This window comes from Sceloporus occidentalis, unplaced genomic scaffold, assembly GCF_023333645.1.
Source record: "Sceloporus occidentalis isolate IW3139 unplaced genomic scaffold, rSceOcc1.0.p SCAF_368, whole genome shotgun sequence".
NCBI lineage: Eukaryota > Metazoa > Chordata > Lepidosauria > Squamata > Phrynosomatidae > Sceloporus > Sceloporus occidentalis.
Window position 1 is genome coordinate 225,357 of NW_028317348.1, and position 12,659 is coordinate 238,015.

General features: G+C 37.6%; 2 protein-coding genes across 2 annotated transcripts; both read right to left on the minus strand.

Moving 5' to 3' along the window:
- Nucleotides 1-3,307: 3,307 nt before the first annotated feature.
- Nucleotides 3,308-7,461, minus strand: LOC149273553 (vacuolar-sorting protein SNF8). The gene is made up of 8 exons (XM_089506159.1): nt 7,408-7,461; nt 6,499-6,549; nt 6,212-6,350; nt 5,927-6,031; nt 5,160-5,232; nt 4,940-5,081; nt 4,057-4,131; nt 3,308-3,445 (listed from the first exon to the last, which is right to left on the minus strand). The coding sequence occupies exons 1-8, from the start codon at nt 7,459-7,461 to the stop codon at nt 3,308-3,310; spliced, it is 777 nt and encodes a 258-aa protein (XP_089362285.1).
- Nucleotides 7,462-7,609: 148 nt separating this feature from the next.
- On the minus strand, nt 7,610-12,201 carry LOC149273554 (gastric inhibitory polypeptide-like). The gene is made up of 5 exons (XM_089506160.1): nt 12,122-12,201; nt 11,597-11,743; nt 11,206-11,343; nt 10,370-10,447; nt 7,610-7,625 (listed from the first exon to the last, which is right to left on the minus strand). Exons 1-5 carry the CDS (start codon nt 12,199-12,201, stop codon nt 7,610-7,612), a joined length of 459 nt encoding a protein of 152 aa, XP_089362286.1.
- Between the last annotated feature and the right edge of the window lie 458 nt (nt 12,202-12,659).

Genomic DNA, 12,659 nt, shown 5'->3' on the forward strand with positions numbered 1-12,659 from the left:
TGTTTTACCTGTACATGTTAGCAATTACTGTTTACTCTGCTTTTTATAACCAAGAGTCTTGGGGCAAAAAAAGTCACAAGTGCATTATTAGATCTGCTGAAATCCTTGTTTAAGTTTCTGGAATAATTTGTCTTCTGTTTTTATGTGAATTGGATTGTTTTGTTTATGGTCAAATCACAATAGTAACTTTTGAAATATTGTATTTAGTATTCTAAACATCCACTTTGGGAAATGATATAGATAAGAGACATGTTCGTTTTTTTTAATATGTTACACTGTGCCCTATTTCTATATATCTGACAGACATTATTATTTATTTATTTCCCCCCCCCCCTCCAAAAAAGACTTTTTTGAGGTAGGGAGGGGAAGATAAACCAAGACAATCTTATTAATGACTGAAGTATTCTTGGGCTCTACATGTATAAAGGTGAATCTGGTTGATTTAATGATGGTATTTTGAACGTGATTAATATTTGGCTTAACTAGTGCACAGCAGTCTAATTTCAGCACATGTAAATGAGCTAATTAGAAAATATTGTATTTTTTTTTATTTTTAATAAAATACGGTACTTGCTGCTTTCTGATAGTTAGAATGGATTAAATCTCATAATTTCGTGCATGCATCGGGTTCTGGTTTGTGTGGCGTTTTTTTTTTTTTTTGCAAGTGATATTTCCTGGTCATGGTATAGTACATGGGTTTCACTCCCAAAACCATGATTTGGGGTAAGATGATAATATTTCATTCACCTCTGCAACATCACGCGTAATGGGGAGTCATTGTTCTGAGGTTCTTCTGTAGGATAGGCCAAGCTGCTTCTGCACCACGCGGAATTGGTTCTGTTGTTCTCTTTAATATTTTGCACACTAAACTATACTAAATTTAGATATTAATACTGGCTACTGGCGTTTTGAAGATGCTGTTCCATCTGATCTGCTGTATTTAACACTTGTATCTAAATGCAGCATGTCCATGAATTTCCTAGAGTACCTTTACAAAGGCACCAGGAACAAACCAAATGCCACCATTAACTTAAAAAAATATCTTAATGAGGAAGAATAAGTGTGCAGATCATGAGAACAGAAAGGTGAGATACCTGTTGCCAAGGTCTATACATGGTGGGTTACGTATGCATATATTTAACAGCCTTGCATTGGTATTGTTAGTGAACTGCAAGATACAATAATTGGTAAAAGCACCAGATCTGCTTTGAAGCATCATTAATGGTAAGTGTTAAATGTTGGGAATTGTTTTTACATTTAGATCTCATACTGTATATGGAAACAAGGCAGGGCTTTTAAATATGTATATTTCATGATACAGCGATTGGGTCATTAAAATGATCATGCTTATACTTTGTGTTTATTTTGTTGTGTATGATAGTCGCCTGATCCCATTTGTAGCCTTAGCTACAAACATTTTTTTACTTGTATCATCAGATTCCTAAATCTAGTTAGAATCGCCACCGTACTGGGAGTATCATCGTTTCTCAGATTTATTAAACATCAATTATATATAGTCTTCCCTAAAACCAACAGCCAAGACACTGTTTTTGATTACCCATCGCTATAAAATAGTATTGTATACTGAGCTTACTGCATCTGGAAATCTTCCGATATTTTATTTATAGAAAGTATAATACATTGCTTATGATTCAAAGAGTGCTCCTCCGTATCAAACAGAATATTTAACATATTACTCCAGAATGATCCCAACACTTTATGCCATACATTCATTGCCCAGATGTATATGTGGACCAGCTGTCATTTAGTTTTTGACACTTATGTAGTGATGTGGAGTCCCTGGCTGTAAGTACGTTTATTATCCAATTGTTTCTGCATTTCTACCATGAAATATCTCAAAGATTTAGCAAACATGCTGTTAAGTCTAATTTAACCCTCCACCTTTTAAAATGTAAACATTCTGGATGTGTGTATATATATATATATATATATTTTATATATATATATATATATATATATATATATATATATATATATTCTAATTAAAAAAAATATATTTTTTTTACTTCTGTGACCACGCTCCTAGCCAAAACTAAAACTTTTTTTTTTTATACAATCCCCAAGTTGTTTAATTTATGTACTATTGCTAAAATTGCTTACCATGTTGGTTGAAAAAAGCCTGTATTTGTGTGCCCCCCCCCCCCCCAGCTTGGATTTTTCCCCCCAATACCACCATTTGAGATTGTGCCTGCTCTAGCCTTTGCAACCATTCACTTTTAGTGGAAGCGTTTACTATTATCCTAATATAACATTATTTATATATATATATATGCATATAAATAAATATATGCTTTATTGGTCCAAGAAAAGACTTAAGTCAAAGGTGATACCTTTTGTCGGCGTTATATACAGCCAGCTAGGCTTTAAGAGCCATCAGAAGAAAGAGGTAACTGTTCCCAGTTTCTTCGGGTCTTAAAAGCTCGGCTGACATCTTTTTCTATGCCTACCTAATAAAAAGGTATCACCTGTGAATAAAGGCTTATCTTCTAGCAAGATACACAAAGGTATACTTGTCAATATATGCACACCTAAAACAGTCCAGGTAGAGATTCACAGATAAGCAAAAATGCCTGTCAAACTTTGATTCCTTATATTATGGTTACATGGGCTACCGGCCTAATATACCGTATTAGACACAGGAGTTGTTGTGGGGTCCTGGGTTTTTCACCTACAGGCAGTGGTTTCAATCTTGTTAGATCTGATCAGTGCAGGAAAGCACACGGCTCTCAGAACATAGACTACAGAGGACGCAAGGCTCATAAGACATTGCATGTAATCTTTATAATTACTGTAGCAGAACATCTCAAAGCCACATCTAGTGCGGACGTTTAAGGAGCCAGACGAGGTACTCGCCGTGTTTATTAAGAGCTACAATTACTCTGCAATATTCACTTCATTGGTAGCTCCTTTCCGAAGATTTGAGCAAAACAAACAGAACGTACAATGATTCTGCGACTGTACAAATGTATGGTTAGAGCGGATTGGAAAATGAAACCTCGGCTTCTGTGGGGCTCACCTCACTTCCTCATAAAAGCTGGAGGACCACGTCAAAGGTGCATTGAACTAAAGAATGGAGGAGGTTACACTAGAAAAGGGGGGGGGGATTTGTTGGTCTTGTGTCTTTATCTTAACGAAGAGCCAAAGAGAAAAATATCAAAAATATATCTCCAAGTCCTTAAGTTGGTAACCTGACAGAAGAAAATACATTTTTCCCTCAGAGCCATTGTGTTTGACAGATCAGTCTGAGGTAGCATTGATTTCTTCCTGTTAAAGACATTCTGAAGAGTCAAGAAGTACTACCCTTTGTCTCGTCGAGAGTAATTTGTTGGGAATAAAGTTCAGTATAGAGAGCTGGCAGCCAGTACTCTGCCTCCCCTGTTGCTTGCAAATCCAACCAGGCCAATCCTTCCTTCAGCAAATGCTCCTAGGTAAGAGAACAGAGGTCAGCATTAAAAGAGGAATGGACGAGGGTAACCAAAGTACATTACACAAGATGACTTTGTAATGTACTATTTACATTAATGGTGTGTCACTCTATCTGTTATGGGCAATGACAGAATTCGATGGCAGATAAGAACTTTTGGGCCCACCTATTCTGTTGGAAAGACCTTAATCAGTCCTCGGTCTTGTCTTAGATTCATTAAACAGGGAGAAGGAGAATGGTGGAAGCTCGGCTGTAGGCCTCCCTTAGCCCAATCATACTTGCACGAGGGTCCCTGCAGCTACAGACAGATTTCTCTACTAACTCTTTGTCCTTTATGGAAGAGCCGGCTTACACAAGAGATCCTGGTGGCCTAATGAGACCCCCTGTGTGCATGAGCAGAAAGCACTTCCCAGCAAGCGACTGGCGGCTTCAACAAGTCAAAAACTGATGCAGAACTTGGAATGTGGAGGGGGGGCGAGCATTTTAGGAAGGTTAGTATTTTTTCGCTTATTTTAACAGCTAAATAATACATATTAAACTACAAAGTCCTTTAATGTGTATTAATGTTCATTGATAGGTATGTATGGGGCATTAAACTGACGCTTACTTACCAATACATGTTTGGCTCTTTCCGTCTCCCAATTCAGGCTTGATTTAATTTCACCAACTGTAACATAACCTTTTTTCTGTGAGATCAAAAAAATAAAAAGTGGGAAATCAGAATTAAGATGGAACTGTGGCTAGAACTGCGAGGACCCCGATTATAGACCCTGAAGGTCAGAGTAAATAACTCTATTTAGCTAAAATACCTTCAAAGCCAAACCCCTATTCCACTATTTACGTAGCTCTTCTTTGTACTCTTTCCAATTCAATCTCATCTTGTTATGAATTAGCGGCCACAACTGAACCGCATATTCTAAATGATGCCTAACTAATGTTTCAGTTCATTCCCTCAACTTGCATTGATGCCCCTATTTAATGAATGCTAGTAAATTATTTGCCTCAACAGCTGCTTCATGACATTGCCTATTGTCAACTAGCACCCCCATTTCTTCTGAAATGATCATCCTGCAATCTGACCTTATTTATCACATTATTAGCTTGTGTGTTTCCACTATGCAAATTACTTGACATTTATCAATATTAAATCTCATCATGCTTTCTCCCAATTTAATTAAATCTTTCTGCGGCAAACACACACCATGAACTGAATTTAAAGCCCTAAACAATTTGTCATTTGCAAAAAACAGGCATTTTACTATGAATAGCTTGTTTTACTGTCAATTCTCAGTTTTTTTTTTTTTTATCTACATAGAAATATTATACCTTAAATCGCCTCAATTTAGAGGCCACTCTACCACAAGGCACGGAATTAAATATGCATATTAAAATATTTACGCAGTTTTTAAAAATAAAGTTTATATCTGTTGAAGATGTCTGGGGCAGCAGTCTTTAATTTAACATAAATCTATACTTTTCCCAGAATGCACCTACCTCTGCCAGCTGCAGTACAACCGTGTGATCCATGTTGAGCTCTGCGGGAACCGACTGCACCAGGTAAGAGCCACCCACAGGGATAATGCCAAACCCACTGCCAAGGACCTTTAGTTTCTTAATAGCTCTGATGACATCATCCCTGGAAGCACACATTCCGTCATTAAACATAACACACATGATTTACCTGACATAATCATTTAAATAAAATGCTACTTACTGACTAACATCCTGAGCAAGCTTTCCTCTTCCCTTCAAAACCTGTTGATGAAGCTCAGCCAACATTATTAGACCTAGAGAGAAGAAGAACGGCGTCTTACACAGAGCACAGGTCTGCAAAACAGCACATCCCGTAAAGTGGCACAAATCCCCAAATCACCCAAATAATGTGTGTCCAATATCAAAAACATTTAAAAGACAATAAAAAACATACAGGGTGGGAGACTAGAAAGCCGACTGGGTGGATTTTCTTAATTATTATGAGTATTATTATTGAATGGTTTTTGAGTAGTTGCTGTGCTGGTCAACACTATTTGAGCTCTCACTTTTTAAATTGGCACTCTTAAGCTGTAAGAATATTTAGAAAGGAGGAGAACGTTTTATAAATTAAAGTTTTATATTTTAATATTTAATCATCCATGTTTGCAAAATCAACGTGCAGAACGGTCTGCTTACCATTGTGTAGTCCATAGCACCTTATGCTAGTTTATTTTTGATTGATCTTAATTTTGGATAGGTGCATCTTGAGAGGTCTGAGGATGTCCCTATGTGGTCTACATTAAAAGAGAATACTGTTCTGGTTTATTTGTTTACTGAATAAGGGCACAATACTTATGGTACACAACTATTTGATGAAGAGTCCTACACTTAGGCCAAGTCTCCCTAAAAATGTTAAAACCCTTCCTCCATTTGCATCAGTAACTTATGTTGACTTTGCATACAATAAGGTTGTAATACCTCAATTGTATAGTTCTCTACGGTACCCACCTCCATTGTGGTGCTTCAGAGCTAAACAAACTTCAACTATCTGAACACCAAGTTCATAGTAAAAGTCTCCGACGCCCAGCATTTCCGACCAGAATCCCTTGCCAGCTGTAAAAAACAAGGGTACATTATTCACTGATTTCATATTGCACATATACTGTGTTTAATTCACACGTTGATCTCCCTAAAGTAACCACAATGCGTGACACATTGTTAATGTATTGCTATAATGGAACAGAAACGCCAATTTTTGAAGCAGGATAGGGAGGCAGAGGCAAGATCCCTTACATGCTAAAGGGTCCACGCCAATTGTGGCACACATGTCTTGGAACTGGACCCTGAATTGCGGATTTTTACGAATCTCTTGCTTGTGTTTACTGGCAAACTCTTCCAGATTGGTTTTAAACATCTCCAGCTGCTTTGACATCTGAAACAAACAAAAACATTTGCTATCTAGATCTATTTAATAAAAAATTCTGGTAGACGCATGGTTGTTAAAGCAAAGCTGACCAAGGTGGTTTGCAGCCGTTGTAGATTGAACGCCTTTACCCCACATTACGAAGGTCCATCCTCACCTGAGCCAGCTGATCCTCAGCCAAGACAGTTCCCCGCTCCTTGTACTTGGCCTGAAATGAAAAGCTCAGTTAAACACATCTGTCCATTTTAGGCACAATGTATATAAACGCAGATGTATTCCAGATCAGTTCCTCAGCTTCCAGTCAACACACCAAGTAATGTCATGCAACGGATACTTATCATGCAATGCACTCTTAAACCGGTGTTCTTCAGCCATGGGATGGAACCAAAAAAATTAGCTTGCTATAGGCGCATTCACCCCAAAGTACAGTACTTCCTGTAACCTTTATTGTTGGTTTATAAATTGTGTATGGTTGCGCATACACAAATAATTAAGCAAATTATAACATGTAATAACATACTATGGCACATGTTTGTGATGTTAAACTCTAAACTTGCTCCATAAGAAAATATTTCCGTTTTTTCCTTTGTTTAAAGACATTTTTTAGAAACTGCTCCTGAGTTTCGGTTTTGATTACTTTTTAATACATAGGTCACAAAATCAAGCACTACGGACAAATCGTTAAAAGTGACTGCAGTGTGGCATGTAAAGCTATAGCATGGAATAGCTTGTCAATCATAATACCGAGCCTGCTATCAAACCATACGCTTTATGTACATTATGCAGGTGACAGAGAGCCAACTAACACAAGTGCTGCAAAGAGTTTGGAGAAGGCCATTCGTCCGTTACTTTTGAGATCCAGGTTAAGGAGAAAGGAAATCGCCTATGGAAGGTGAGTTCCTGTTAGATGAGGGTGTTTGGGAAGCATTGAAAACAATAACATTCCTGCATGCAGGTTATGAATGGAATGTAACCATTTAGATCTATAATCTTGGGGCCAAACAACAGATTGAGGGCCACAGTGGGAGGGGAACCCCAGGCTCAGCCCCGCCCCTTCTCCCATCACCTCCGCCAGCTTCTTCTTGGCTATCGCCCCCGCGCCCACCCCTCTCCGGTGCATGGCTGAAGCTTCCAAGCAGTACTTCCGCAATGGCACGTCACTGGTGTGCGACACTGGAGTCATACAATCGCCTCAACAGAATTATAAACACCAGAGAAGCAACTCATCTTTACTTCCGTAACGTTTATACGAGATCCATTTTTCATACTCAGCGGTTTTTATCTCTGTAGTGAAAAAGTTATATGATACGGAATGATATATTACGCGCTCATTACGTCTGGAATGCACACAGAGCCATAAAATGATGCTGAATATGCCTGCCAGGCAGTGTGTTTACTGAGCGATATTATTTGAGGTGCCTACAGAATATAAACTACTGCATACCGCCCAACGTTTCAACGGGTTAGAGGTACTTTACTAAAACTGTATGATTATTGATTGCAGCTTGTCAGATTGGGCTGATTGGAGCAGATTTGAGTTACATATATATATATATATATATATATATATATATATATATATATATATATATATATAAAAATTATACATTGTTGTGACTTTTAGGTTTATAGAGCACCACAGGTTGCAATTGACATCCAGCCTTCTGACTTTAAAGTGAGAGGAAGGGCCGCAGCCGGCTCCTTTTGCCCCTGAGGCAAGAACAGAAAATTGTGCTCCCCCACTATATATTTCTAAAGGGTATTTTAAGGAACGTAGATAAATTAATAAGCAAATTAATGATATTAGAACTACAGAGATTTTTTTAAAAAAAGTTGTAAAACTTTCCATTTTGTGCTGGTCAGGGCAAGTGTTTTGCTTGAGCTTCATGGACATTAGGGACAATGGTGCAGGAAATCAACTTTTGGCTCACCCATTATGTATGTGCAGTAACTATAGCATAGCCCCCCTCAGCATACAATTAGCCAGATGTATATATGATACAGCTCAGCTCAACATAAGCAAATAGTGAGTCTGACATATGTGGAACAGCATAAATCCTGTTACTATATACTGAGCAGGACACTGATGGTTATACTGCAAAATGCCCATCATTATATATTGAGCTAAAGAACTACAGTGGTACAACATAACTCCCATCATTAAATAGTAAGCCAGACACTGATTGTGGAACAGCATTACTCACTTCATTATATACTGAGCCTTATAGGGGTACACCACAGCTCTCAGCTGCTTGGACTACTACTGTGCTTCAGGATATCCACAGTGCTTTACGAGAACTGGGCTCCAGGGACCAAATAAGAAGCCAAAATGTCATGGTATCGCACATCTATCTGTGTATCTTGGGTGTCACGAACCAAGATTGATTACTTTATTCTGGATGTTGTAGTGCAGCTTTATCATAAATGCTTGATGGCCTATTTACAAAGTGTACAGTTAAGTAAAGAATGTCCCCATTTGTTTGTCTCAATGGATTTACATAGGATGCGTCTCTGTCAAAATAAAAAGAGGACTTCTCTCCCTTCAGCTGAGAGGTGCTCAAAAAATGTTGGCACCAGAGCAACATGTGAGGTCAAACACAAAGTTACGTAAGTAGACTTTTGGTTATATTTATTTAAAAGTTATACCAAGGCTGGTAATTCTTCCAGAAAAGGTGGCAACCCCAGCAGTAGAGTAACTCTAATATGCTTTGATTTTTCTACTATAGTTTTTAATGACCCGGTTTGTCCTGAGCATATTCCTCAGACTGAATTTAGAAATTATAGCTTTGCACAGCCAGTTATCTTGCATTCTACTTGAAACCGATGTTTGATATCTCTGCTTAAATTCATATCAAAGATATCTTTAAGTTTCACATGTTAGGGTTTTCAACATGGACCTGATTTAGAAACGTTTAAGGGCAATTAGCATGTTGCTACATAAAATTGTCACAATTAAAAGGTTCTTATTTTGGAGTGTTTGTGTCAAATTTTGCTCATTTAGAAAGTCCCTGAGTTTGCAAATGCTTTAACCATTTGTTGCTGCTTTTTTGGATACAAGTACCAATTTCAAATACTAATATTATTCCTGATAAAACCTGAATATTGTCTCCATGCTTGGTTTTTACCAGCTCATAGTATATAGTGAGGAACCGCCTTGGGATTAAAATCAACCATGGTCGGTAATGATAATTGACGCAAATACATCCAGCTGCAGTATACACGTGGCTGTACGCTATGCTTTTACCCTTCTACAGTGTAGGAAGGGATCTGCTGCATGAGCGGTAATAAAGGTACATGGGAAGCGTCAGTTCTGGTCTGCTGAGTATTTATATGCAGTATGGTTTTCTTCCTTTATGTTTATGACATGGTATATCACGAGATATGCTAGAAAAACAGCCATATTAAACCCATCCTCAAAGGGAAAATTCCAATGTTTGAGGAATAACAAAGATGTAGCAAGTGAAAAGTTGTTTATCTGAGTATCTCCATTTCAAGAGCTAGAGCATAATCAGAGAGTCAAGGGGATTAGCCTGTATTAATTAGTGGCATGTTTATGCATTCTGATGATTATTTATCCTCAAATCACCCTGAGATCAGAAAATAATCCAAGGACCAACCCAGATACCTCATCCTGCCATCATGTAATGGTACTAGATTTCAATCTCAACCATAGGCAGGGATGAGGCAGTGAAATGAACAAGGTGAGTATTAGTCACAGGTCTGTGTATCATACGTTCTATGTCTTCACACAAACTCCTGACAGTGGTTTTGAAACGTAGTTCTTTTATTTCTTTACACTGTGATACAGAATGAACACTGATAGCTAATAGAGCATTGAATATTTTGACAGCTTTTCCATCTGCGAACACCAAACTCCATGGATCGTGGATATTCACAAGTTAAGAGAATCTAACGGGAAGAAATACAGCTTTTTCAGTTCATTAAAACGTTTACTTTTTTCTTAGAATGTCATTATGTGATGTGTATAAGAGGCAAAACTGGATATAATAAATATTCATTATACCTACCTCACCCTGCACATATCTGTTGACATAAGCAGATCCAATACCTCCTCGCATAATGTAGCTTTTGCATCATTGTGGGAGCTGCACATAAACACAGCAGCAGTTAGAAGGCATCAGAGTGTGTACGGAGCGCATTATTTCAGTGAGACTGCTGGTGTTCCGGATGTAATGTTTTATTGTCTGCTTTAGCGTTTGTGTGGTTTCTTTTTGAAAAAGGCTTTGCTGTTTAACAGTCTGAGCAGTTCAAGCACCTAAAATGTTTGGCGTTTCATTGGGGTTTAGATGCTAAAGGGAGAGTTGTAGTTTTAAGTCTAATGTCACTATTAACCTTGAAGGGCCAACACTGGCAGGTTTCTCCTACAAGGCGGCAGAGCTGGCGCTGTATAATGCATAATCCAGTGTGTAAGGAGTCTTTAAATACATCTCACTGATTTAGCTATACTTTACAGAGGGTCAACCAATCTCTTCCTGCAGCAGAAGCTCACTGAGATTGGGCCTTCTTAATGTGTAGTGACGTTAAGAAGCTGAGAGTCAACTCTGATGAAAACTCTCCTTTTAGTGAAGAAATAAAACGGTGTTTTTTTTGCTTTGCCAATAATGGCGGGTATGGATACTGAATCGGCTTTGGTGTCGGGTACTGAGACAGTCTCTGTCCCATATGTACTTATGCTTAGGGTTTGCTGCTTGCTATGTGAATATTGGGCACATTGTTGCAGCGTTTACACAATGTTGCATTGTAGGTAAAAGATTAGCTCTTGTTTTTGCGCTCTATATGTACGTTATGTATTTATATTGCACAGGTTGTTCAGCGTGAGTGTATTAATTATGCAGTAATTTACCTGTCTCTGTGTTTGTTTCTAGCTAGCCAGGTCAGAAAGTACTTTTTTCCTTCTAACTCTGATTGAGTGTCAGCCTCCTTTATTCCCAGCTCTGGGAACTGGAAATCAGCTTCTCTCTTGGTTGAATCTGAAACATTTCTGCAGGAGAAAGCAAGAATGGTATAAACCTTGATTAAAGGTGCTGTTCCATTTAGACGGATCATTAACTGAACTGTGGTACGCTACTTTTATTGGTAATTTACTAGATAGACATATCCTCACTCTGTTATCTATGACAACTCTCCATTTTTGTTTCTTGGTTTTGAAGGTGCGGTCACTAAATTATAGGGATTTTCCTGCAATAAATACACATTTAATGTTTATCTCCGTTTACATAAGAGAAATCCCTTACTCGCTTTTCTTCTCTCTTCTGCCCAGTAACCAGTCCACAAAGTTCTTTTTCAACATGTTATCTACGGATCTGCTATAATCGCTGGCAAGGATGGCCTCTGAGTACCGTCTTTGCATGGACTGAGGTGCTTCACTGCTTAATGAGGCCCTGTTGTATACATTAAAAAAACAAGGAAAGAATAAAAAGCTGTTCAAAATGTGCTCATAGTTTATTAGATGGTTATTGTAGTCATCATATTTTATTTATGCCATATAGTTTTGTTAATGCTGCTTTGACTTTTATTTCACAGTCAAATGTTTTGTGAATAGTTTCTTATTCCTTTTTACTTCTTCCCATAAACAAAACACAGAATGAGCATTATTTTTCAGGAAACATGCACAAAGTCGCATACACTGGAATATATTAAGTATGTTATGAGCAACAAAATGCACAGTATAAAAGTAATGGGTGGAAATGTAAAGTGGGCAAATTCTAATAACCTCGCTCCACATGGCAACATTTTAACGACAAAAACAGTTCAAATACCTTAGCTTAGTTTCTTCTCCATCTGCAGTGTTAAAGATGATAAAGGAGAAAAGGAACGCAAGATATTTCAGGCCCATCATGTTCTTTCTAAGCTGAGAAACAAGTAAAACACAAAGGCAATTACACAAAAGTAAGATTTTGAAAATGTATTGTCGCATGCAAAGCATTTTATACTGTGATTACAAGCGTACTTTAATATTTTTTTTCTAAGTAATTGTGCTATCGCTACTTGTAATGCTAAAATACATTCACATTAATATGCAGAGAATCGAAACTTTTTTCTCTTATGGTTTCTGTGTGTGAAATAAGGATTTTCTTCAATTTGAAGTTATAAAAATTCAGTCCCCAAATCCTCATGAATCGTATGATAATTATTGAATACTAATTTAACAATTTAAACTAAGGAAAACATGTAACCATGAAATTTGGCTAAGGAATTCAGAATTATCTCTTGAACCAAACTTTTTTCAAACTCTGAATTTGTAGGGACTCAACATTGCAATTAACTAACTCGAAATCTCTTGTGATTTTGTATGAC

Coding starts and splice junctions, on each gene's coding strand:
- LOC149273553 (XM_089506159.1), bottom strand. CDS start 7,461: ATGCACCGGAGAGGGGTGGGCGCGGGGGCGATAGCCAAGAAGAAGCTG. Junction 6,351..6,498: donor CTGAGGATCAGCTGGCTCAG/GTGAGGATGGAC, acceptor TGTTTGTTTCAG/ATGTCAAAGCAGCTGGAGAT. Junction 6,032..6,211: donor TGGCGTGGACCCTTTAGCAT/GTAAGGGATCTT, acceptor TGTTTTTTACAG/CTGGCAAGGGATTCTGGTCG.
- LOC149273554 (XM_089506160.1), bottom strand. CDS start 12,201: ATGATGGGCCTGAAATATCTTGCGTTCCTTTTCTCCTTTATCATCTTT. Junction 11,744..12,121: donor GGAGAAGAAACTAAGCTAAG/GTATTTGAACTG, acceptor TGTATACAACAG/GGCCTCATTAAGCAGTGAAG. Junction 11,344..11,596: donor AGAAGAGAGAAGAAAAGCGA/GTAAGGGATTTC, acceptor TTTCTCCTGCAG/AAATGTTTCAGATTCAACCA.